Source organism: Chiloscyllium punctatum, chromosome 15, assembly GCF_047496795.1.
Source record: "Chiloscyllium punctatum isolate Juve2018m chromosome 15, sChiPun1.3, whole genome shotgun sequence".
In the NCBI taxonomy this organism is placed as follows: domain Eukaryota; kingdom Metazoa; phylum Chordata; class Chondrichthyes; order Orectolobiformes; family Hemiscylliidae; genus Chiloscyllium; species Chiloscyllium punctatum.
In genome coordinates this window covers 1,923,109-1,950,910 of record NC_092753.1, presented here as the reverse complement: position 1 = coordinate 1,950,910, position 27,802 = coordinate 1,923,109, and the positions used below count along the sequence as shown (strand labels likewise).

The 27,802-nt window shown below is 43.5% G+C and overlaps 1 protein-coding gene across 6 annotated transcripts in view; it reads right to left on the bottom strand.

Moving 5' to 3' along the window:
• nhsa (Nance-Horan syndrome a (congenital cataracts and dental anomalies)) overlaps positions 1 to 27,802 on the bottom strand; it is a 404,585-nt gene that overhangs the window by 43,160 nt on the left and 333,623 nt on the right. For 4 of the 6 annotated variants that reach the window (XM_072584441.1, XM_072584440.1, XM_072584444.1 and 1 more), the window contains exons 3-4: positions 16,684 to 16,805; positions 5,884 to 5,946 (exon numbers count right to left, since the gene is read on the bottom strand). In XM_072584441.1, coding sequence (XP_072440542.1) covers positions 5,884 to 5,946; positions 16,684 to 16,805 — 185 coding nt within the window. Of the gene's footprint in view, positions 1 to 5,883; positions 5,947 to 16,683; positions 16,806 to 19,959; positions 20,038 to 27,802 lie in introns of those variants that run through there. The other 2 variants (XM_072584443.1, XM_072584442.1) reach the window with 2 other exon arrangements.

Here is a 27,802-nt window from a genome sequence, read left to right as displayed (position 1 = left end):
CCAGCATTAGACTGTGTGGTCCAAGTATTAGATCGCACAGTCCCAGTATTAAACTGCATGATCCCAGTATTAGATCACACAGTCTCAGTATTGGACTGCATGGTCTCAGTATTAGATCAAACAGTTCTAATATTAGACTGCATGGTCCCAGTATTAGATAACACGGTAAGAGTATTAAGACCATAAGACATAGGAGTGGAAGTAAGGCCATTCGGCCCATCGAGTCCACTCCGCCATTCAATCATGGCTGATGGGCATTTCAACTCCACTTACCCGCATTCTCCCCGTAGCCCTTAATTCCTTGTGACATCAAGAATTTATCAATCTCTGCCTTGAAGACATTTAGCGTCCCGGCCTCCACCGCACTCCGCGGCAATTAATTCCACAGGCCCACCACTCTCTGGCTGAAGAAATGTCTCCGCATTTCTGTTCTGAATTTACCCCATCTAATTCTAAGGCTGTGTTCACGGGTCCTAGTCTCCTCGCCTAACGGAAACAATTTCCTAGCGTCCACCCTTTCCAAGCCATGTATTATCTTGTATTAGATTGCATGGTCCCAATATTAGATCAGACAGTCTCAGTATTAGACTGCATGGTCCCAGTATTACACTGCATGGTCCCAATACTAGATCACTCAAGTAGAGTATTAAACTGCAGGATCCCAGTATTAGATCACAGTTTCAGTATTAGACTGCATGGTCCCAGTATTAGATCTCACAGTCCCAGTATTAGACCTCACAGTCTCAGTATTAGACTGCATAGTCCCAGTATTACACTGCATGGTCCCAATATTAGATCACTCAATGAGAGTATTAAACTGCATGGTCCCAGTATTAGATCACAGTTTCAGTATTAGACTGCATGGTTCCAGTATTAGATCACACAGTGAGAGTATTAGACTGCATGGTCCCAGTTTTAGATCAGGTCATCCCAATATTAGATCACACAGTGAGAGTATTAGACTGCATGGTCCCAGTATTAGATCACACAGTCCCAGTATTAGACTGCATGGTTTCAGTATTAGACAATAGACAATAGATGCAGGAGTAGGCCATTCAGCCCTTCGAGCCTGCACCGCCATTCAATTTGATCATGGCTGATCATTCCCAATCAGTATCCTGTTCCAGCCTTATCTCCATAAACCTTGACTCCACTATCTTTAAGAGCTCTATCCAATTCTTTCTTAAATGAATCCAGAGACTGGGCCTCCACTGCCCTCTGGGGCAGAGCATTCCACACAGCCACCACTCTCTGGGTGAAGTAGTTTCTCCTCATCTCTGTCCTAAATGGTCTATTAGATCACACGGTCTCAGTATTAGACTGCATGGTCACAGTAGTAGTTCAGAAATTCTCAATATTAGACTGCATAGTCCCAGTATTAGATCACATACTCTCAGTATTAGAATGCATGGTCCCAGTATTAGATCACACAGTCTCAGTATTAGACTGAATGATCCCAGTATTAGGTCAGATAGTCCCAGTATTAGACTGCATGGTTCCAGTATTAGATCACACAGTTGCAACATTAGACTGCATGGTCACAGTATCACATTGCATCATCTCAGTGTTAGAGCCCACAGTCCCAGTATTCGACTGCATTGTACCAGTATTAAATCTCAAAGTCTCAGTATTAGTCTCCATGGTCGCATTGGATCTCACAGTTCCAGTATTAGATTCATGGTCCCAGTCAAACCCACAGTCCCAATATTAGACTGCTTGGTCCCAGTATTTGACCAAATGCACCCAGAATTTGATCACATGCCTCAGAATTAGATCACGAAGTCCAGAATTAGATCTTAAGATGCTGGTATTAGATCACACAGTCTCAGTATCAGACTGCATGATCCAAGTATTAGATCACACAGTCTCAGTATCAGACTGCATGATCCAAGTATTAGATCACACAGTCTCAGTATCAGACTGCATGATCCAAGTATTAGATCACACAGTCTCAGTATCAGACTGCATGGCCCCAGTATTAGATCACACTGTGTCATGATCCCAGTATTAGATCAGACAGTGAGAGTATTAGTTTGTATGGTTCCAATATTAGATCACACAGCCTCAGTATTAGATCAGACAGTCCCAATATTAGACTGCATGGTCCCAGTATTACACTGCATGGTCCCAATATTAGATCACTCAATGAGAGTATTAGACTGCACGGTCCAGTATTAGATCACACAGTCTCAGTATTAGTCTTAATGATCCCTGTATTAGATCAGATAGTGCCAGTATTAAATTGCATGGTCCCAGTTTTAGATCGGATAGTCCCAGTATTAGACAGCATGGTTCCAGTATTAGATCACATAATCTGAGTATTAGACTGCATGGTCACAGTATTAGATCACATATTTCCAGTATTAGACTGTACAGTCCCCATATTAGATCACACTATCTCAGTATTAGACTGCATGATCCCAGTATTAGTTCAGAAATTCTCAGTGCTAGACTGCATGGTCCCAGTATTAGATCACACACTCTCAGTATTAGACTGCATGGTCCCAGTATTAGACTGAATGATCCCAGTATTAGATCAGATTGTGCCAGTATTAGACTGCATGGTCCCAGTTCTTCCTCTATGGGCCTCACACAGTTAGACTGCCAATTATTCATTTCTCATTACACAATATCCAGTCGAGGATGGCTGTCTCTATTTGGTTCCTCAAGGTATTGATCCAGTGTGTGGAAAGGTAGCGGTTCACTTTTTTCAGCAAGAATAGGGGAGCTGAATATCATTTAAGTGGAAAAAGCATTCAGAAAGCTGCAGCACAAAGGGATTTGGAGTCCTTGTGCATAATTCACAAAAAGCTAGCATCCGAATTCTACTGGTAATATAGAAGGCAAATGGAATGTTGGCCTTTCTCTCAAAAGAAATGGAGTATAAAAAATTGGGAGGTTTTGCTACAACTATACAAGTCAGACTACACCTGAAATACTGTGGACAGTTTTGGTCACATTATTTAAGGTAAGTTATACTAACATTGGAGATAGTAAAGAAAATGTTCACTAGGTTGATTCCAGGTATGGAGGATTTTCTGAAGAGGAGAGGTTGTGTAGGTTGGGCCTGTACTCGATGGAATTTACAAGACTGAGAGGACATTTTGTTGAAACGTATGAGGATCTTAGGGATTTGACAAGGGGGATGCATTGTGGGAAAGTCCAGGACTACAGGGTAAAACCACAAAGTAAGATGTCACACTTTTAAGACAGAGGTGAAGAGGAATCTTTTTCTCTCAATGGGTCGTCAATCTCTACAATTCTTTAGCGTGGGATGGGGGGGGTGGAATTGGTTCCATAGAATCAGGCCATTCAGCCCATTGACTCCACACTGATCCTCCAAAGGCCATCCCAACCAGTCCCAACCCCCATACCCTGGTCCTGTAACCATGCATTTCCCATTGCTAATCCACCTAAACTGCACATCCCTGAACACTATGGGCAATTTCGCACAGCCAATCCACCTAACCTGCACATCTTTGGATTATGGGAGGAAACCAGTGCACCAGGAGGAAACCCATACAGACATGGGGAGAACGTGCAAACTCCACACAGACAGTCGACTGAGACTGCTATCGAACCTGGGTCCCTGGCACTGTGAATGTGTCAACTCCTCACAGTTTGCCATTGCCTATCTACTGTCACCCCTTTAAGTAACACTCCCCAATTTACCACAGCCAGCTCCCGCCTCATATCATCATAGTTTTCTCTATTTAGATTGAAGATTGTGGTCTCAGAATCAATTATGGCACTCTCCCTCTTCATGAAGAATTCTAACATATTATGGTCATCTTCCTCTATGGGCCTCACACAGCTAGACTGCCAATTATTCATTTCTCATTACACAATATCCAGTCTAGGATGGCCTGTCTCTATGTGGTTCCTCAGTGTATTTACCCAGTGTGTTCAAGAAGTCAGCACACACCGCCTCCAAATGGACAAGCAGAGCAAACAAATCGAGAGAAAAGACTATATATAAAACCACAGGACGTAAGAGCAGAAATACACCATTTGGCCCATCAAGATTGCTACACATTTCAACAAGATCATGGCGGATATGATAATCCTCAGCTTCACTCTCATGTGTTTTCCCCATAACCTTAGATTCCCTTACCATTAACAACCTGTTATCCCAGTCTTGAATAAACTTAATGACCCAGTCTCTACAACCAGAACTGGAAGTCAGACTTCAGAAATTCTTGAAGGCATGCTTTAAATGTAACTTGTGAATAACCTTTTGATAGATAGAGACCTGCATTAACACAACTCTCAGAAATCAATGAATTTGGCCATTTGAAAAATGGTCTCATGAAAGCATTATCTTTAGCATAAGATATTGTATTTTTATAGCGCAACTACTAAGGGAAGAGAATCTGACTCCTGAGGATATTATAAAAATCAGCAGAAATGTTGAACCAGCACAGTGGCTAGCGCTGCTACCTCACAACATGAGGAACCCGTGTTCGATTCCAGCCTCGGGCAACTGTCTGTGTGGAGTCTGCATGTTCTCCACATGTCTGAGTGGGTTTCCTTCAGGTCCTCAGGTTTCCTCTCACAGTCCAAAGATGTATGGGTTGGGTGGATTGGCTGTGCTAGGTTACCCATAATGTGCAGGCTAGGTGGAGTAATTATGGGAAATGCAGGGTTACAGGGACAGGGTAGGGGGTCTAGGTGGGATGCTCTTCAGAGGATCCATATGGACTCAATAGGCTAAATGGCCTGCTCCCACAGTGTAAGGGATTCTGTGATCCTTTGAGGAGATTTAGGAAGCAGCAGTGATGGAACCATGGGAAGAGTGAGCAGTGAGGGACATCCCCAGTATCTGTGGCGGCAGTGTCAAGAGCAGGTAGCTGAGGTCTCCCAGAGAGTGTGCTAAATAGAGGACTCATCAAAAACTGCTGAACTTTTAACGTCATTCTTTTAATTATCTAGTTAATATTAAGAAGGACTTTACTGTTAACCATTACCTTATTTATTTCTCTACTTATTCTATGAAGGTAAACCCTAATTTTGTTTCTTTTACTACTTTACACCTAAGTTTTTTTGTATCACCGATGGGGACATTATACATTTTCCACTGTACTTCTGTACCTGAGTACACATGACAATAAACTCTAAACCTAATCTATTCACAAATGAATGGCAGATCTAAATAAATTAAAACATCTCCCATGTCCCTGCTGTGAGCAAAAGGCTAAAGTGCTTGGGTACAAAACTCTTCAATGAATGATTCCTGATATTCCAGCACAGTTTATCATGACTGCTGTCTGTTATTTGGTCCCACAATAATTTATTTTCAAGGGTTGAAGATACATTGCAAAGCTTGTGTACACAACCTTTCAGAATGCCTCACCAGCTTACACATTGCATCTTCATCAAAGAAAACCTACACAATGCAGAAAAATATAGGCCATAGTATTGTCAATACATAAATACATGCATGCTAGCATTTTTATGTACATAAATTTGCTTTATATATATTCTTTTGTAAAATCAGTATAATTTTAAACCTAGAAATGAATGTATGTTGAGTCAGTGGATGAATGCTTAACAATGACTATTCTTGACTGGAGCAGAAGCATTAAAGCATGCAAAACAAATGTCAGCATTAGAAAAAGAGGAATGTCACGCCAATACATTAATCCTTTGTCTGCTAATATCACTAATAGTATTTTCTGGTTTTCAGTGTAAAGTCTTAGGTTAAAATGCAATGCTAATATGCCCATTTAATATTCATTTCAAATAATAGTACAGTATTGAAAAACATGTCCAGAAAATGTTAGTGAAGAATATTGAATGGTGTTAAAGTTTAGGAAAGCACCATAAGCCACAGAGTAAGGACTGGCAGAGAGCAAGACTAAGGCTTGAGGTGGAGTCCAGTACCTTTTTACTCCAGGGAGTCATTTGGCAACATTCAGTAGGGGAGGATGAACGAGTGCTGTAAAACTACAAATAAAACAGGGCAATGATACATTAGAACCAAATAAACGCAAATATCTTATCAAATATGAGAAACAAAATAAAAATGAACATCTGAAAGAACCAATACAAGTTAATCACAAATGCTGGACCAACAGTATAGATATATCAAACAGCAATATTCTCATTGATTTCTGAAGCCATTTCAAATATCTTTGACTTCAAAGCAATCTGTATTGCCTACTTTCTCCTGAAAGAACAAACATCATTTATATGATCATTATCAAATAAAAGTTGTGCAAAATTTTCAATCCTTCCTGAGCTTTGCATTGTAGATCACACAGCACTAACCACTGCATATCTTGAGGTTTTCTGCGTACATTATACAGCCATGCACAATAATAAGGTGAGGGTCATCCCTTGGTTAAAGATTTTAGTTGAATTCAATTGAAATAGAGTGAGATGCAAGAGGCAAAAATCATTTATTTAACATTCATGTATTCTAGTCATCAATCTGTCCATTCAACCAATATCCCATATCTCCATTATGTACTTGGCTCTCTCCAGGTAAAAATATCAAAGTAGTGTTTAGTGACTAAAAATGTAACAACTAACTTTAAAATTGCAGGAATAGAGATGAAAATCCAATGAAGAAAATTTAACTTGCTAGTTTTACTGTGCAATAATGTTTGCAGTATGCAAGCAACATGCAGAATATCGGTAGAGAAGATATCCTGCACTTAGAAATGCAGCTTGAAATGAAGTCTTAAGTAGCTATGACTTTCTTATTCAATCTATTGTAGTTTTGTGAAGCATATATCAATAAGCTTAGTAGTTCCAGTCAGCCTCAATCTGTGGAAGTTCATTATTCCTCTTACCCAGGAACAGTATAATGAAGGGAATGTTACCATTCTTTGAAGCAAAGAGTGAGAAGTATTGCATGAAACAAAAACAGAAGTTGCTGGAGAAACTCAGCAAGTCTGGCAGCATTCGTGGGAAGAAAATAAAGTTAATGTTTCGAGTCCAGTGATGCTTCATCAGATGAAGAAAATCAGTCGGTGCTCAGTCAAGTAGGGTCAGGGGCTCTGCTGGCCTCCTGAGGTATTGAATAGGTGGTTCAACACAGGGAAAGGATCAACCTTTTCTGTGGAGTTCAAAGAAGCTCCCACTAATGTGGACAACTACTGCTATTTACTGGCATACTGGCTCCACAGTTATAATCATCAAGGCCTTATTCTGCCAGATGAGGCAGTGGAAAAGCAGGAAATTCATCAAGATCCCCTGGTTACCTGCTATGAGGTAAAATCAACCGCTACATCTAAACTGCAAGCACTCAAGATCAGGTCAAAGTTTATAAAAGAGGGATTCTTCTTGAATAATAAGTTACTGCCATTAAAAAGCTAAAAGCTCAATTATTGATCCTAGTGGTCTTTGGGATGGTAGGGCTTTACAATAGATAGTAGACTCTTTACTTCAAGGTGTTCCCTACCTGTAATGTAACCAAATGAGCAACAGTAACCCTAGTGAAACTATGAATGGAGAGGTGCCACATTTTTGAGCACTTTAATGACAAAAATGTGACTGCTATAGTTACTTCAAAATTATCAGCATCTCAATGTCTACAAGATGTACCTCTGTCAACAGAGCATAAAATTAGACTGAGAGACTTGCTACATTGTGCAGATATACATCAGAAGCCTTCAAAAAGTTACCTTTCTTTGATTGAATAGAGCTGCTCTGTGTAACTGATCCTTTAGCTTTCCCCAAGAGCAAATGAACAACAACAGAACTTCTCCAACATCTTAGTTGTTATCAACAGAGCCCAATGACATATATTCAAGTGGGAATACAGGAAGAACTAGCCATTTGGATACAGAACTGGCTCAAAGGTAGAAGACAGAGGGTGGTGGTAGAGGGTTGTTTTTCAGACTGGAGGCCTGTGACCAATGGAGTGCCACAAGGATCGGTGCTGGATCCAGTACTTTTCATAATTTATATAAATGATTTGGATGGGAACATAAGAGGTATAATTAGTAAGTTTGCAGATGACCCCAAAATTGGAGGTGTAGTGGACAGCGAAGAGGGTTACCTCAGATTACAATGGGATCTTGATCAGATGGGTCAATGGGCTGAGAAGTGGCAGATGGAGTTTAATTTAGATAAATGTAAGGTGCTACATTTTGCAAAGCAAATCTTAGCAGGACTTATACACTTAATGGTAAGATCCTAGGGAGTGTTACTGAACAAAGAGACCTTGGAGTGCAGGTTCATAGCTCCTTGAAAGTGGAGTCACAGGTAGACAGGATAGTGAAGAAGGCGTTTGGTATGCTTTCCTTTACTGGTCAGAGTATTGAGTACAGGAGTTGGGAGGTCATGTTGCAGCTGTACAGGACATTAGTTCGGCCACTGTTGGAATATTGCGTGCAATTCTGGTCTCCTTCCTATTGGAAAGATGTTGTGAAACGTGAAAGGGTTCAGAAAAGATTTACAAGGATGTTGCCAGGGTTGGAGGATTTGAACTACAGGGAGACGTTGAATAGGCTGGGGCTGTTTTCCCTGGAGCATTGGAAGCTGAGGGGTGACCTTATAGTGGTTTGTAAAATCATGAGGAGCATGGATAGGGTAAATATGCAAAGTCTATTCCCTGAGGTGGAAGAACTAGAGGGCATAGGTTTAGGGTGAGAGTGGAAAGATATAAAAGAGACCTAAAAGGCCAGAGGGTGGTATGTGTATGGAATGAGCTGCGAGAGGAAGTGGTGGAGGCTAGTACAATTGCAACATTTAAAAGGCATCTGGATGAGTATATGAATAGGAAGGGTTTGGAGGGATATGGGCCGGGTGCTGGCAGGTAGGAATGGATTGGGTTGGGATATCTGGTTGGGTTGGACCGAAGGGTCTGTTTCCGTGCTGTACCTCTCTATGACTCTATGACAACTGGTCTTCAGGATTTGGAGCAGCTCTTCAAAGTAGGCCCAAGAAAGTTGGACTCACCTTGCCAAGGGCACCTTGGTATTGGGTAAAGGATTCTGTGACAGGTGGATTGAAGTGGGGAGTAAGTCAAAGGGCAAGGTAATGTGATTAGGTACTCAGACATGTACTAGCTATGGCAAAGCTAATTTCAGTACAGGCCTAGTAATCGTTTTTCTTGTGTGAAGGCACGAAACATTAATTTAATGTTATGCAGCAGCCATTGAAACATCTATGTATTTAGGTCACTAAGTGATTTGCCTCTGAAGAAATTAGATCAAGGCAGAAGCATATTCTTATAATATTTTAAAATCCAATTATGCAAAATCTAAGGGCCACTATACAAACCCTCTGCAGACTCTTTATATTCTCAACCTTACTTCATAATTTATCCCGCCAGAAATCAACTTCTCAGATAGATTACAGCCACTTCCAAATAATGTTGCTCCTTCATACAAATATCTCACAAATGCCAGTGAACCATGCCACCCTCGTTGCAAGGTTTGCTTACATAACCTGGTGTGAGCAATTTGTCCCCTGGCTGGCATTCACCTCTATTTCTCTGCTGAGATGAGTTAGATTGTTTGTGCTACAGATTGCAGTAACAGGTTTGAAGCAGTATCAAGATCACAATTTACAAGATGCACTTTGACTGAAGACTTCACATAACGGCTTGCACGTCGCAGTGCTAGGTGACAAAATGCCATCCAAACTTTCAAACGTTAAATCACCAAGCACACAATGCTGGTCAAGGAAAAGGCAGGACTTAAAGAGAATCACAGAGAGGGACTTGCAAGAGAATGTTGGTTCCATATCAATACCAAAGCTAGCAGAGATCTGGAGAGAAGATCTTTCAAATATTACTCTGGGAATCAAAAACTTGCAAATCGTACCATGAAAGTCAGTCATGATAACATATTGGTGATTAATAAGCTTTATACCTATTTCATATATTTTAATGAGTAGCTGTTCCAACTTGCCTGAAAAACAACAGCTAATTAATTAGTCCAGAGAATCAAGAAAACGTCCCAGACATCTGGTCTGCCAAGGAAATGTCTCACACTGCCTACGGGACAATAATAAATGTCCGCACACTAACAGCCTCACAGATTTGATAAAAGATCCAAAACAAAGTGCTGGCAATCACTGCCTTTAGTCTCTCTGTTGCATGCCACCACCACTATGCATGAACTCATCTAGCTAAGATACCAATGAATGCAGATTGCTTCGCTAATCCCCATGCTGTGAATTTGTAGAGTTTGTTTAAGGGAAGTTCCAGTAAGCCGCCACAGCTACACGCATATTCTATCGCTTAGGATTTACAAACTGTTTGTGAATCATTTATATTTGGGTTTGATGGGTATCAACAACAATAAAACAAAATTCAATAGTTACACATACAAAACATGTACTTCAATTACTTAAGAGTATGAATGAAACAAAAGTAATGTGTGAGTCAGAATCTCTCGCAGTTTTTTCCTCTGGTCACTAACCATATTTTCTATGTTGACAAAGGGAATGAATACATTGGCATTGATTGGTTGCATTACCAGTTCTGCACAAACTTTTAAACTTTTACACTACTGACAGACTGGAACCTTATAAGCAGAATAGGGAATAGGACACAACCTATTTTCTCAAGGTTAAGGTATTTCGAACTCAGGGACACATTCTGAGCTGATGAAAACTATGCCTGGGCCAGAAAATTAATCGCTTTGTTGTCAAAATCGGGCATCGAATCAAATAGGCTTTCTAACAAATGCCAAAGGAGTGCAAATGTGCACTTGCAAATGAAATGTTCCCGATTCCTGTATTCTGACAGGAATCTCTGTGCTCATTGTGAAGAGCAGTTACCTTGTGATCGTACCAAACAGCATTGCACAGAAACAAGCATTATGTTGCTAGGCAACTGCATAGAAAGGACAAAGGGGAGGAATTGGTTTTGTGCCTGATCCTCTGGGAAGAGGGTGATGTGCCTGTAAGGCATGTTTGAGGCTCAAGGTTAGCTCCCATTCAGGCCTGGGGCCTTGTTTCTATAGTAACCCTGTGAGCTATAGACGTTAACCGGGTCTTCAGATGCTGTTTGCTGAACAGGATCTTCTGAAAATCAGCAGTGGGGAGGGGTTGAAGGGCAATGGGCCCCACTTGATGTGGGAGGAGGGAGGAAAGATGAGTGATTCTCCTTGATCTGGATGGTGAGAGCTATCAAGATTTGGAGTGAAGCAATGCATCCAGGGCACTTCACAAAGATGGCAACACCCTCAACGACTGTTTGAAAACATTAGCCAACTCAGTCAAATGTCATGCACAACACTCGATGACACTCTTCATCCTGTCATTCAGGAGCAAATGGTTCAACTCCAACTGGAAGGTAACAGACTGCCGACAGTTTTGAACCTACGTGGAAGAGGACATGTTGGCCATTGCTGAAGCTAGAGGCAGCCATGGTGTTGAGGCTAACGGTATTCTCTTTCTCATATCCCACTTCCACCTCGTTCCACTGATTTACAAGCTGCTATCTCTTACTTAGCTTCGTTCCTTCGGCGTGGAAAGAATCTTACTCTCAGTTGAGGCCTCCTGCATGCGTGTGTGAGGATTGTGAGCTGTACTCATGAACCATGTTGGTGGTGGTGGGGCAGGGGGTGGGGTGGGGAAGCCCTTGTCATTCAGTAGTTACCTTTCAGTTTGCTGTGCCAGATGGCACAGTAAGCTGCTGCAGAATGAAGGCATTATAACCTCTGCCAAAATATGAAGCATTGACCTGAATGATACATTGTATCAGGGCACTGAGGGAAATATCCTTTTGGTTCCAGTCAATTGCAGAATTGACAATGTGCTCCTGCAAAATCATATGTGTGTTCCAAATGGCACAAGTTCTGCGATTGTGGTGAAGCTATGTTTTCACTTTTCTGACTGTCTCTCCCATGAGGGGTAAAATGATAATTAACTCTTAAAATAGAGATCCTCAGGGACTTCCCTTATGCAGCAGTGCACACTGCAAAACATGACATTCAAGAACATTTCCATCTGTCAAGTGAAAGATTCCAGAGCGTGTGCAAGTTCACCACCATGATCACATTGACAGGCCACTGGCAATGCAATTCTCCCTTGTCCCTGTACCAGACAGCAGATTTCAGTGAGGATCTCTTAGGTAAAGTACAGATCTCTGACACACTGCTGTGACACAGGAATGGGAAATACTCCCTGAACAATATGTCTTGCTGAATTCCACAGTCTCACCAATCTCTGGGTGAAGAAATCTCTCCTTATCTCAGTCCTAAATGACCTACCCCATACCCATAAACTGTGAGCCCTGAAACCTACTATCAAGTAACCTGTATATTATGGACAATGATCTAAAAAGCCCAGGGAGTGTTCTTCCAGTGTGTTAACCCTGCAAGCTGTAAGAGAGGCAGTTGCTGGAGAAGTGAAATCCAAAATGACAATACTGGTATCAAATCAGTGTTACATACTGATTAATGTCATGATCTAGGTTTTTTTTAGATTAGATTAGATTACATACAGTGTGGAAACAGGCCCTTCGGCCCAACAAGTCCACACCGCCCCGCCGAAGCGTAACCCACCCATACCCCTACATGTACATCTACATCTACCCCTTACCTAACACTACGGGCAATTTAGCACGGCCAATTCACCTGACCTGCACATCTTTGGACTGTGGGAGGAAACCGGAGCACCCGGAGGAAACCCACGCAGACACGGGGAGAATGTGCAAACTCCACACAGTCAGTCGCCTGAGGCGGGAATTGAACCCAGGTCTCTGTGAAAGTGAGGACTGCAGATGCTGGAGATCAGAGTCGAGAGTATGGTGCTGGAAAAGCACAGCAGGTCTGGCAGCATCCGAAGAGCAGGAGAATCGATGTTTCAGGCAAAAGCCCTTCATCAGGAATGAGCTGATCTGCCTACTCTGCATCCTTTAGGCAAACATTACCTGTGTATGCCACTGACACTTCACCATGATGGTATCGGAAATGCTTTGCATCAGATGCTGAAGACAACATGATGAACCCCAAACAGCAAAAGAATTTGTCATCCAACATTCTATAATTAAAAAGTTTTTTTGTCAACACTTCCGTTGATCGATTAATGTTTTTGAAACAATAACTGATCTAATCCATCATGGCACCTCTTACTTCCTTGCATGCTTTGTGGTTCTAACATGCAGTTACTGTATTCTTATCATGAAGGTGGTATCACATAGCAATATGCTAATATACTATGATTAACATTTCTTAATTACTTCCTGAAGGCTCTTATCTCCAATTTCAGGTTGGTTTACTTTGGGCAAAATTACTTTATTCAATCCAAGCTCAGAAGATCTATCTAAAAGATTATCATAACATTTGAAACCTCTCTGATTTTCAGCATACCACTGACATATTAATATGTCTTTTGACTATCGAGCAGACTGGTATCAGAATTGGTGTGATTCATTATTTGATAATGTTATGGAAATGGATTTAACTTATCACAATAAACTGTGCATCTTTAGCCCTGTCAAACATTATTAAACTGGAAGATTGGAGGCAGCAAACTTTCACATTACATTCACATGTATTCCATTTCCCAGATGCTCAGGATCCCATGGTTTCATACAGATTTTTTGCTAACCTACTTAAGGATTTTGATTTGTATTAATTTACACTTAGTCTCTGTCCTGAAGACGTTGACTGCTGTTGAAGCGCTGGCAAATTTTTTAATACTTTGCCCTATGTATGACAGTTGAGGATGGGAATGGAGGTATCACAGACATGCAGATTTTCCAGTTTTTGAGTCCAGAATGGATAGTGTTCCCTTTCTGGACTAGGGAGCTCAACACCTTATGTGTATAAAGCACTTACAACCAAGTGAAACATCTCTTTACGGCTGGATGTTAGACTTTATTGGTCAGAGTATTGGGTACAGGAGTTGAGAGGTCATGTTGTGGCTGTACAAGATATTGGTTAGGCCATTTTTGGAATATTACGTGCAATTCTGACCTCCTTCCAGCAGAAGGATGTTGAGAAATTTGAAAGTGTTCAGAAAAGATTTATAAAGATGTTGTTGCGGTTGTGTTCGCCGAGCTGGGAATTTGTGTTGCAAACGTTTCGTCCCCTGTCTAGGTGACATCCTCAGTGCTTGGGAGCCTCCTGTGAAGCGCTTCTGTGATCTTTCCTCCGGCATTTATAGTGGCCTGTCTCTGCCGCTTCCGGTTGTCAGTTCGAGCTGTCCGCTGTAGTGGCCGGTATATTGGGTCCAGGTCGATGTGTTTGTTGATGTCACTGAGGATGTCACCTAAACAGGGGACGAAACGTTTGCAAGACAAATTCCCAGCTCGGCGAACACAACCACAACAACGAGCACCCGAGCTACAAATCTTCTCCCAAACTTTGAATTATAAAGATGTTGTCAGGGTTGGAGGATTTGAGCTACAGGGAGAGATTGAACAGGTTGGGGCTGTTTTCCCTGGAGCGTCAGAAGCTGAGGGGTATAAAATTATGAGGGGCATGGATAGGATAAATAGACAAAGTCTTTTCTCTGGGGTGAGGGAGTCCAGAACTAGAGGACATAGGGTTAGGGTGAGAGGGGAAAGGCATAAAATAGACCAAGGGGCAACTTTTTCACACAGAGTGTGGTACGTGTATGGAATGAGCTGCCAGAGGAAGTGGTGGAGGCTGGTACAATTGCAACATTTAAAAGGCATTTGGATGGGTATATGAATAGGAAGGGTTTGGAGGGATATGGGCTGGATGCTGGCAGGTGGGACTAGATTGGGTTGGGATATATGGTCGGCAATGGACAGGTTGGACCGAAGGGTCTGTTCTGATTTGTACATCTCTATGACTCTATGACTTGAGTACAGATAAAAAAAATGAGATGAAGGGAAATCACTGAAGCGTCAGGGGATTTTAGAAGCAGGTGAGTCAGATCTAGAGTCATAGACACGTATGGCACAAAACAGACCCTTTGGTCCAACTTGTCCATACCGACCAGATATTCTAACCTAATGTAGTCCCATTGCCAGCACCCAGCCCATTTCCCTCCAAACCCTTCCTATTCATATACTCATCCAGATGCCTCTTAAATGTTGCAATTGTATCAGCCTCCACCACTTCCTCTGGCAGCTCATTCCATACACGCACCTCCCTCTGTGTGAAAAAGTTGCCCCTTAGGTCCCTTTTCTGTCTTTCCCCTCTCACCCTAAACCTATGCCTTGTAGTTCTGTGCTCCCCCCTACCCCAGGGAAAAGACCTTGTCTGTTTATCCTATCCTCATGATTTTATAAACCTCTATAAGGTCACCCCTCAGCCTCCGATGCTCCAGGAAAAATAGCCCAGCCTATTCAGCCTCTCGTGTAATATATTATCAGGAGTGAAGCCATACAGCAAATTGGACAAAGCAATTTAGGATTAGAAATAAGTATTTTATCTGGATCATCTTGGCACAGTTGGTGTCCCTCCAGACCCTAGTCAAAAGATCATGAAGTTCAAATTTCAACCCGTCAGCTCTTCACTACTCAACCACCGACAATTCCCTGGTGAAGCTAAGCTGGTCCAGGACCTTCAGTGCTCTACCTGGAAGCTGGAGAGAAGAAATGTACACCCCAACATGCAGCACACTCAAGTTTCAATTCCCACAACAGACCAGCCAGTCTTGCACCTGGTCAGTAAAGTCCTAAGTTAGGGACATTGAGGGACAATTTAGGGCAGGTTTGAACCCTTGGTGACTAAGAAGCTATGCTGGACAGAGGTGCTACAGCACTAGTGGTGCGCTGACACTAATATGTTCAAATGAAAATATATATGAGGCAGACCTGTGAGTGCATAGTGGCTGCTTGTCACCATGGAAACGGGAGATCAGATTGCCAAGCTGGATAAATGTTGACACCATTTTATTCACTGTCTTGCTGACCGACAGCAGACCATGCATTCTGAAAAGACAATGCAGGAATGATACACATTCCCCACTCTTGGCGCTGAGGCAAACACAGAATAGAGGCTTATATAAAAAGACAAAGTGCTCACAGGGCAGGTGGCCACTTTCTATTTGAAGCACCATCGACGTTTCTATGGAGCTCCCATTAGGCTCAGAATGAAGAGGGGAATATGGGAGCGAGGACATCATTGTAGAATTCCAAAATAAACTCCAAGAATTTGAAGTAACTCACCAAAGCAGCTGCTGGTTTTGGAATAGTTAGGAGAAAGGACAACTCTTGTCTCTGGGAGTTACTGCTAGATTGCAAGTGTCCTGCCCCCAACACCCCAAGTATGCACTAAGAGCACAAACTGGTCTAGAGGTCAGAATTGTTTGACTCATTCTCTGCAACAAGAGGTAACTTAAGGATTTGATTACCTTTGATATCAATCACAGCTCTACCTAACAGTATTTTCATCAACAACCTGACTGAAATACTTGTAAATATTTCCAAAGAAAACTTGTAAATTTTCAACACTTGAGTATCAAAAATCAAATAAAATCAACATTGATATGTTATTTCATACTTCTTAGCTAATGTTGCTTCCACATGGAAGTATGTTTCAAATGCTTGCACTACTGTTTCGGCAGCAGGACAAGCAAGAGAGAGTGAGTGGCACCTCACACCAAGGGTAAGGATAACCCTGTCCATGATCCATGACAATTGTTCTCCCTCAGCAATCCAATCCAAGGCAATCATGGACAATTCCAACCAAGCAGAACATCCAATGCAGCTGTCAACATATAAAGTACTGTGTGATCACAATGCAATGCTTCTGAGAGTGAATTCATTGAGAAAGCTGTAGGAAGAGGTGGCCTCACCGTTGCGCTTTGCTGTTTTTTCTGTGCTCTGAGACGATGGCGAGACTGTGTCAAGGGCAGTGGCGGGGGCAACATAGACGGGGGTTTCATTAATCTTCTCTCTCCCAGCTGTCTCTGATGTTCTGCCAAGAAACAAGAACAAGACAAATTAGGGAAACATGATCTGCAGATCTCGCAACCTGCCAACTGAGAAAGAATTTCTCGCTGCTGATAAAGCAAGAAACAAAAGCACATTCATCCAAAAATCAATCCGATCTGCTGTCCAGCTTTTTGCCAATGCTTCACCTTTTTGTGGCTGACTCTAGGGCAGTTCACCTCAACGGATTCCATCTTTTCAGAGTTCACACTTGCATCTTTCATTCTCTGGCACATTCACTGAATGAGACCTAAGCTTAATAATTCATCACAACTGCAGTATGCTGTATATTGTTCATAAATCACAGGGAGAAAGTTCACTATATTGTGGAACTGTATTTAGCGTTCTGTAGCTGGATAACTTTAAAGGGATATGGGCCAAATGCTGGTAAATGGGATTACATTAATTTAGGATATCTGGTCGCATGGACCATTTGGACCAAAGGGTCTGTTTCCGTGCTGTGTAACTCTATTACTCCAAGACTAACTGGTGGCAGACAAATGTTGCTTTAGTTGAGGTGGTCTGACCAAATTAAGTTCCTGGATCAGTGGTGCTGGAAGAGCACAGCAGTTCAGGCAGCATCCAAGGAGCAGCAAAATCGACGTTTCGGGCAAAAGCCCTTCATCAGGAATAAAATTAAGTGCCAACCAGGCTCAAACTCAACAGAAATGGGCCTGCCCAAGGATTGACAATCCCTGTGGCAGAAATCCCATCCACTGACGAATCAAGAGGCCAGAAGTTCTCCATTGCCCAACAGCGCCACCTGAAGTGGAGGTACTGCACCCACAAAAGACCCACGATCAACAAGGGGCCCAAGCCACAGGTGAAGAGTGGTAAGTTGGGGTTTGCAGGGTGTTGGCTGCTGGAAACAAGTGTGGGGTGGAGGGGGGTCGGATTTCAGGGGCATCCCATTTCTTGCTGTCAACTCCCTAAAGTGGGCATTTAATGTTCTAAAAAGGGAAGCTCCCTACTAACCAGGTTAGCTGGTTTCTGGAGGCAAGTGAAACCCTTTTGAGTTAGGGAAAATCCCTGAATTGTTCTCTGTGGAGTCAGGAATAATGTGGCTCATTATTGAACTTAATTAGCTAGCCAACAGGTTTCCTACATCAATCCATTCACGCCTCTGAATTCATGAGGATGAGTTTTCCTGGCAGCGGGAGTGAGCTGAGCTGGGGCCCAGCTACCACTGAACCTGCTCCAACAGGTTCCTACCAATCCAGCCCACAGCGACCAGTTCAATTATTTGAAAAGAAAAGCTTTGCTGACGTTTCAGTGCAGTACTGAGGGAGTGTTGCATCGTCAGAGGTGCCATCTAGCAAATGAGATGTTGCACTAGCTTTCTGCCAATCTTGTTGGGAAGCTGTTAAGATTCACATGAGAGAGCTCGAAGTAAAGCAGGGGTATCCTCGGATATTTGCAGATATTTATTCTCCAACCAACATAACTAGAACACATTTTCTGGCTATTATCTCATTGCTGCTTGTGCATTGTCTTATTGTGTGTAAATTGACTGCCATGTTTCCTACAATCATCACAATCCATTAAAATAAAATCTGCAAAGCATCATTTGATATACCTGACATGCCAATTCAATACAAGATTTTCTTTCTTTCTCTCTCTCCCTCTCTCTTTTGGGTTAATCGTCAATTCCAATTCATCTCACTAGTCCATTTGCATAGGCAAAACAGCTTTTGGTATGTGTTTACAAGTGAACTGATTAACGAAAACAAAATTATAAATACAATATCTTGTGGGACAATCAGAAACTTACAATCTATCATAATCAGATGACTAATTAAATGGACTGTAGTTCTTCTGGCTTCTCATTGAGAGCTCTTGAAAAGCAACACTTCACAAAATTACAGAATTGTTTGGTGCAGGAGGAGGCCATTCAGCCCATCATACCTACGCTAGCTCTATTACCAGGTGTCAATATCCTGCCTTCTCCCCATAGCTCTGCACACCATTTCCATCCGAATACTCATCCAATACCCTTTTGAATGCCTCAATGAATGCTGCCTTCTAAGCAGTGCATTCTATTCACTTCCTGATATATGAAATAACTTCCATTTCTCACAACTAGTTCCACCCTCAATGATGCGAGCAGCTGAAATGTAAACAGTATTAATCCTTTAACCAACCATCAAACCCTCATTGCCAGATTAGCCGTTTCCATTCTCTAACCCCACAATGCGTCACGCTCCCCATTCATTGAATACCTCTAGGCTCGACTTACTCAATAGCAGCTTCACGACGTAACAGGGCTGCTTGCTTTAAGTCTGTGTCGATGATAGGGAGTTAATTCTTTTGTATCAACAAATCCCAAGTCGAGTTCCCAGGGCAGGAACCAGAGGAAGTGCCTCTAAACAGACTTTCCAACTTACCTCATGTTCAACCTCTGAAAACTTTTTAAAAAAGATTTAAATAATCACACAGCCAACTTATCAAGCTATCAAACTGAAATGGGGCAATTTGTCATCAACCCTCCTGCCATTAGAGGGCTGGCTGTGAGGCAGTTTGTCTTTGCATGCATTTGACTCGCTGCCCTTGTCTACGGTGTGCGACTTAACGCACAAAAGCTTGAAACCTCTACCCTCAGTTCAAAGTGCAAAGTGACTTGCATCAACAACAGCAACGGGGTCTCTGGCTATGTGTTCACCATCCAGAGAGCTCTCGTTCACCCAACTGACATGCTGGCATCTTTTTGTTTTATCAAGACAAAAACCGAGAAACAAATTTCACTCAAAAAGGCAGCGAACAACACAACAAGATGGCCACTAAAAGTGAGCAAAAGCTACCAACGGCCACTGCTACATTATTTAGATAAAGTCCTGTTGTGCAGTGCCAGAGAGGCTTTCTGCTTTTCTCTCAGCCAAGCAATGTATTTACAGCACTAATTTGTACTTGCATTTGAAGGGCTGCTGGGAGTAGATATGCACTTCAAAATACTCAGCGTGAAGCGTTTTTCACTGTAATTCACATTAGCTACATTTCACAATTGACGACTGATCAAAAAGCTGACATCACAACTAACTGTACCGAATTCCCTGTGCACACACAAATGATGTCCAATAGAATGGAACTCAAGACAAGGGTTTTGATTTTTGGGGACTGAACTTAAGTTTGATTGCCAACTGTACCTCTTTGACCAGGTCTGCGATAACGGCCCATGGTCCCACCAACTGCTTCCCTCTGCAGAATACAGCACCGCAGTAACAGCTCACAGCAGGTTTCTCGCTGGAAAGTTCATTATGGCAGAGAATGGAGCTGAAGCGCCCAATCCGCAGGCTGCCAGCTGCTCACTGGGCTATGCCTCTGCCCACAGAGACTATTTGCTTTACACAAGACTTTAAAATGACAAAGTGATGCTGAATTGATCCAGTCAGACGCAGCTTAGAATGAAGCTTTCACGGATTGCACCAGCACAGGGATACAATGAGGTTGCAGTGATTTCTGACTTTGGTCAGACGATTCATTCTCTCTGTTGAAAAGGGTGGACAATTTCTGAGTTTCTATCGTTGGGCTGAAAACAATAACGACCCAACTCTGAAAAAAAAGCTCATATGTATAAGCACCCCAGATTATTTCTGTGCTCTTAAAAACGGAGAATTACATATTTAACCCTTAGACTGCAGCATGATGGACAAAACATTCACAATGAAAGCATTGTAAATTGACATCTGTGGCCTGCAGAGTGCCAGTGCTACAAAGTGGGAACTCAAAGCTCAGAGTGCTCATGCTCTGCCACCCAGTGTGTAACTGCTCAGACAACCAGTGAGTAAATGCACTGTGACTGGGTGGACAAACGCTCTCTGTGGCTGGATGTGGAAATATGCTGTGACTGTAAATCCATTCCAAGACCAAGTGGTAAAGACACTCTGTGCTTTGGTATATAAATGCTGTCTGGGAATGGTGGGTAAGCATGCTGTGACTGGGTGTGGAAACATACTCTGTGACGTGAGTAAGTGCACTGTGACTGGGTGTGACCCAGTGTACAAAATCTGCCTGTGACCCAGTGTATAACTGCGCTATGACTCAGTGTGTAAATCACCAGGACTCGGTGTGCAAATATACTTTTTGACTCAGTGTGTCAATGCACTATCACTGGATGTGTAAATACACCCTGTGGCCCAGTGTGTAAATACATCCTATGGCCCATGTGTAAATACGCCCTGTGGCCCAGTGTGTAAATACATCCTATGGCCCAGTGTGTAAATACGCCCTGAGGCTGAATGTGTAAATACACCCTGTGGCCCAGTGTGTAAATACATCCTATGGCCCAGTGTGTAAATACGCCCTGTGGCCCAGTGTGTAAATACGCCCTGTGGTCCAGTGTGTAAATACATCCTATGGCCCAGTGTGTAAATACGCCCTGTGGCCCAGTGTGTAAATACATCCTATGGCCCAATGTGTAAATACATCCTATGGCCCAGTGTGTAAATACGCCCTGTGGCCCAGTGTATAAATACACCCTGAGGCCCAGTGTGTCAATACACCCTGTAGCCCAGTGTGCAAATATGCCCTGTGTCCCAGTGTGTAAATACGCCCTAAGGCCCAGTGTATAAATACACCCTGAGGCCCAGTGTGTAAATATGCCCTGAGGCCCAGTGTGTAAATACGCCCCAAGGCCCAGTGTATAAATTCGCCCTGAGGCCCAGTGTGTACTGTGGCCCAATGTGTAAATACCCCCTGTGGCACAGTGTGCAATTACGCACTATGGCCCAGTGTGTAAATACGCCCTGTGGCCCAGTGTGTAAATACGCCCTGTGGCCCAGTGTGTAAATACGCCCTGTGGTCCAGTGTGTAAATACATCCTATGGCCCAGTGTGTAAATACGCCCTGTGGCCCAGTGTGTAAATACATCCTATGGCCCAATGTGTAAATACATCCTATGGCCCAGTGTGTAAATACGCCCTGTGGCCCAGTGTGTAAATATGCCCTGAGGCCCAGTGTGTAAATATACCCTGTAGCCCAGTGTGCAAATACGCCCTGTGTCCCAGTGTGTAAATATGCCCTAAGGCCCAGTGTATAAATACACCCTGAGGCCCAGTGTGTAAATAAACCCTGTAGCCCAGTGTGCAAATATGCCCTGTGTCCCAGTGTGTAAATACGCCCTAAGGCCCAGTGTATAAATACACCCTGAGGCCCAGTGTGTAAATATGCCCTGAGGCCCAGTGTGTAAATACGCCCCAAGGCCCAGTGTATAAATACGCCCTGAGGCCCAGTGTGTACTGTGGCCCAATGTGTAAATACCCCCTGTGGCACAGTGTGCAATTACGCACTATGGCCCAGTGTGTAAATACACCCTGTGGCCCAGTGTGTAAATACGCCCTGTGGCCCAGTGTGTAAATACCCCCTGTGGCCCAGTGTGCAAATACCTCCTGTGGCACAGTGTGCAATTACGCCCTGTGGTCCAGTGTGCAAATACGCTCTGTGGCCCAGTGTGTAAATACACCCTGTGGCCCAGTGTGCAAATACATCCTGTGACCCAGTGTGCAAATACGTCCTGTGACCCAGTGTGCAAATATGTCCTGTGGCCCAGTGTGTAAATACCCCCTGTAGCCCAGTGTGTAAATACGCCCTGTGGCCCAGTGTGCAAATACGGCCTGTGGTCCAGTGTGCAAATACGACCTGTGGCCCAGTGTGTAAATATGCCCTGTGGTCCAGTGTGTAAATACGCCCTGTGGTCCAGTGTGTAAATACGCCCTGTGGTCCAGTGTGTAAACACGGCCTGTGGCCCAGTGTGTAAACACGCCCTGTGGCCCAGTGTGTAAACACGGCCTGTGGCCCAGTGTGTAAATACGCCCTGTGGCCCAGTGTGTAAAGACGGCCTGTGGCCCAGTGTGTAAATACGCCCTGTGGTCCAGTGTGTAAATACGCCCTGTGTTCCAGTGTGTAAATACGCCCTGTGGCCCAGTGTGTAAACACGCCCTGTGGCCCAGTGTGTAAATACGCCCTGTGGCCCAGTGTGTAAATACGCCCTGTGCTGGATCTTATTTCTTCTTCTGACACTCCCTTGCATGTGCAATCTCATTCTCTCAGCCTGGATCGATGACACCACAGGCCACTCGTTTTACCTGTCCTTAGCTACATCCCATCTACACCTCCTTTCTGAGTCACTGCTATTCTATCCCCAGTACCTACTAAAGATCCTTTCTTGTCATTGTCCAGTAGGGGAACATCAGATACAGGCATGCATTTGGACATGGCCAAAGGTGAGCTATTATTGACGACTTGCGAAAGGGAACACACTGGGTCACAGAGTGCATTTACACATCCCGTCACAGGTTGCAGTTCACTCTCACATTGTGAACAAATGCTGTCATCTTGACCTTCACAGTCCAGGATGGTCTTCTGCATGTGACTAGCAGCCACTGGAAGCGGAGGGTATCAGTCAGGCCTCTCTGACTTGCAGTGCCCAATGCAGCTGTAATCGGCAAGGACTGCTTCCTCCAGCTCAACGTCCTCATTCTTCTCAGTCACTGCTCCCATTTCCCTGGCTCTTCAGCATCAATCACATTGCCTCGCTGCCTGCTCCAACTGTGCAGAGCGTAGCACAACAACAGGATGGTGCAGTACATTCTGTCCAGACTGTACTAGAAGGCCCTCCCTAGACCACCCCAGCAAGAGAACCATACCTTCTGTCATCTCTTCCCCCATGGCCCTGGTAAAGCACAGTGTGGCCTGGACACCAACTTGGTGAAGGTGCCATGCCGGCTGAGTGACAAACATAGTCCACATTGACAACTGTAATCTGACCCCTTCTCCATCACCGTGACCATTCCACTTTCGACTGTATTCACTAGAGTCCATTGTTATATTTAGATGACTATGACGCAGTGATGTTCCCTTTGGCCCACAGCACTCTTATATGTTCAACAAGCGATGAGAGCTTTTGACCAGCTTTCTCCTTGTTTTAAGTCAGTGTCACCAACCTCTGCAGCACTGCGATGACAATGTTAATATGGCTCGAGAAGAACAAGGCCAACAGGAGTCTTTTTTTGGAAATGGACTCTTCCAGATCTGCTGAGTTTCTCCAGCACTTCTGCTTGTCTTTTCCTGTAAAGAAATTCTCTAACTAGGAATGGAAATGTACTCTGTGACTCAGTATGTAAATACCCTCTGTTTCAGACACATAACCACAACAAGCCATGCAATCTGTCATCCAGATTGCAATTTGAGCAGCTTTCACTAGACATCAGCTTCCTACTCCGTGTCTTCCCCAGATTTGCTCGAGGAAGATGTGAGTTATTTATTTTTTCTGTCCCGCGGATCCAAGCCTGGCTGCTGAACAGTGCTGTATGAAGAGGGAATGACCCCACAGCCATTCCAGAGAGCTTGGAATGTGTCTTCAATGATACATTTGGTGGGGGGGGGGGGGGGGGAAGGTGGCATTCAGTGCTATGCTGTACTTCAGCCTGTTCACAATTCCAAAGGTGAAGTGGATGCCCTCCCAGTTCATGAAGCAGGTTTGGGAAGTGTATCACAGGCACAAGTCCACGTGTTGCACCTGCTGCTTGGCATCACCATAGGCAAAGTTGATTCAGTTTGTAGCACTGAAAAAAGAGCTGTTTTATACATCCTGCACCTATCTGCAGCAGATCCCTGGGAGGCAGAACAGTGGAGAGTAATTGTGACTTTGACTACCGTTGCTGATTGCGTAGGGATGTAAAGCATCTGAAAGGGTTAATGCTGGAGAGTGACTTGGGCTCCAGTTACTATAATGGAGCTGGTGGGCAAGGGGAAGATGTTTATAAAATGGCACAGTTTACAGGCTGGTAAAGCTACAGCAAGCAAAGTATTTACAGCTCAGATCAAGTGCAGTGGCTACGCTTACCTTAAGGGCAGCACAGTGACTCAGTGGTTAGCACTGCTGCCTCACAGAAACAGGGACTCGAGTTTAATTCCATAAGGGATAATGAAGGGCCACAAAGGCAACTTGAAACCAGTCCATGTCGTCAGAATTAAAGCAATAATTGGGCAATTTATAAACCTAAGGGGAAATTGTCTGATGGAAGAAGGAAGTTGGGAGATTATTGAAGCTGCAGAAAAGTTGGGAGATCCATGACTTAAACAGCAATAAAGGCAGGGACATTAATTTTAATCCCGCACAATAAGAGTAATCCTGGAAAAGAAATGTGAAAGCAAATTTACAGTCTCAGGCAGTGGGAACACCTCAAAAACCCTGTTAAAAGATCAGGCACCGCCATATAAAGATGCAAAGAATGGGATTCATTCAGGAATGCCAGTAAGAGAATTAGAGTACAATATCGAGACTATGATAACAAGGTTCATTGGGAAAAGATGCAAGAAAGGCAGGAATCCTCAATTTTGACTGCAAATGCAGAAAAAGCTTCCAGTTCAGCAGTACACATTGCAGCATTGCTACACTGCAGAATGAACAAAAAACCTTTGGAGCAAGGACAATAAATCATAATGTTCGGATAACATGACAGCAGAAATAATATTACCAGATCTATTTCATTTCAGAGATGGAATGGAGAATTGGACAACTTGGAGAAACCAATTCTTTAAGACATGAATGTGCAAAGACCTTGCCAAGTCCTCATCTGGGCACCAGTGTCAAAATTGGCAGAATTGCCTCACAGGTTTGTCAAGCAGCAACCTATAGTCACACTCAAAGGAATCATCCCTTACATATACTGTCCCACACAACAAGATCCCCATCCCTGGCCCAACAGTGATGACAGAACAATGGGATACAGTTGGAAGGGATTTGCCTCAGGAATCTTAAATATCGAGTCTGGACCCATTTAGTTTCATGCCTTCAAGGTCTGACATGGGTCAGGAAACCTCCTACTGACTACCATGTACCATCCTCCCTCGACTGGTGATTGCATGCCCCTCCATGTTGAGCAGCACTTGGAGGAAGTACTGAAGACAACAAGGGCACAGAATGTACTCTGGGTGGGGGGGTTTTCAATGTCCACCGCCAAGAGTGGTTTTGCAGCAGCTGGTCAGGCCCTAATGGACATAGCTGCTGGACAGGGTTTGAGGCAGGTGGTGTGGGAACCAACAAGAGGGAAAGATCTACTTGATTTCATCCTCACCAATCTGTCGCCTATAGATGCATCTGCCCATGATATTATTGGTAAGAGTGGCTACTGTACAATCCTTGTGGAGACAAAGTCCTGCCTTGACATTGAGAATAACCTCCATTGTGTTGTGTGGCATTATCACCAGGCTAAACAGGACTGACTTCAAACCAAAAAAGCAACTCAAGTCTGAACATTCATGAGGCACTGTGCGTAATCAATAGCAGCAGAACTGTACTCCAACACGATCTTCACCTCATGGCCCAGCACCCTGCCATCATTATCGAGTTATAGGATTAACCCTGATTCAATAAAGAGGGCAAGCCAGGAGCAGCACTAAGTGAAGATACAAGAAAGGACTACCTGGGATGCCAAACAACATAAGCAGCAAGTAACAGTCAGAGCTAAGCATTTCCATAATCAACAGATCAGATCTAAGCTCTGCAGTCCTGCCACATCCAGTCGTGAATATTGGGGAACAATTAAACAATTCACTGGAGGAAGAGGCTCCACAAATATCCCAATCCTCAATGATGGAGGAGCCCAGCTCATCAGTGCAAGAGATACAGCTAAACATCCACAGCAATCTTCAGCCAGAAGTACAGAGTAGATGATCCATCTCGGCCTCCTCCAGTGGTCCCCAGGTCACCAATGCCAACCTTCAGCCAATTCAATTTACTACTCATAAATATGGAAAATTGCCCACATATGTCTTATACAAAAAAAAATCAAATCCAAGCCAACCAATTACTATCAGTCTACTCTCGATCATCAGTAAGGTGATGGAAGATGCTATCACCAGCATCTGCTCAGAAATAACGGACAGTTGGTTCTGCCAGGGCTACTTAGCTCCTGACCATGTTACAGCCTTGGTTCAAACCGGGACAATGAGCTGAATTCCAGAGGTGAGGGGAGAGTGACAGCTCTTGACATCAAGGCTTCATTTGACCAAAAGCTACATCAAGGAGCCCTAACACAACTAGAATCAATGAGAATCAGAGGGCAAATTCTCTGCTGGTTGGAGTCATACCTGGTACATAAGAAGATGAGTTTGGTTGTTGGAGGTCAATTATTTCAGCTCCACTCTCTCCTCAGGGTAGTGTTCTAGGCCCAATCATCTTCATCAGCTTCATCAATGATCTTCCCTACACCATCAGGTCAGAAATAGGGATGTTTGCTGATGATTCTACAATGTTCAGCCCCATTCATGACTCCCCAAATATGAAAGCAGTCCAAGTTCAAATGTAATCAGATCTGGACAATATCCAGGCCTTGACTGATAAGTAGCAGGTAATATTTGCACCACATAAATGGCAGGGAAATCTATCTCCATTAAGAAAGAACCTAACCATTGTCCCTTGACATTCAATGGCATTACTATCACTTAATCTCCATTATTAACTTTCCTTGGGGTTTCCATTGACTAGAAACTCAATTGGTCTCACCACTTAAATGCGGTAGTTACAAGAACAGGTCAAAGGCTAGGAATACTGCAGCAAGTAACTTACCTCCCAACTCCACGATGCCTGTACCCCATCCACAAGGCACACATCAGGAATGGAATACTCTCCCACTTGCCTGAATGAGTGCAGCCTCAACAACACTCAAAAAGCTTGATACCAGCCTGGACAAACCAGTTTGCTTCATTGGCATCACATCCAGAAGCATCCACTCCCTCCACCACCACCGATGCTCAGTTGCAGCATTCAGTGCTATCTACAACAAGCACTCAAGAAATTCACCAAAGATCCTTAAACAGCACCTTCCAAACCCATGACCATGGCCATCTAGGAAGAAAAGCTAATGGTATTCCTCACGGAAACAGGAAGTCCCACCCTCCCTTTCTGGCAAGAGGACATTGACGTCAATAGGCATCAAATCATTTTGAGCTCAGTACAGGGGCAGCTATCACCATATTATCAGAGTG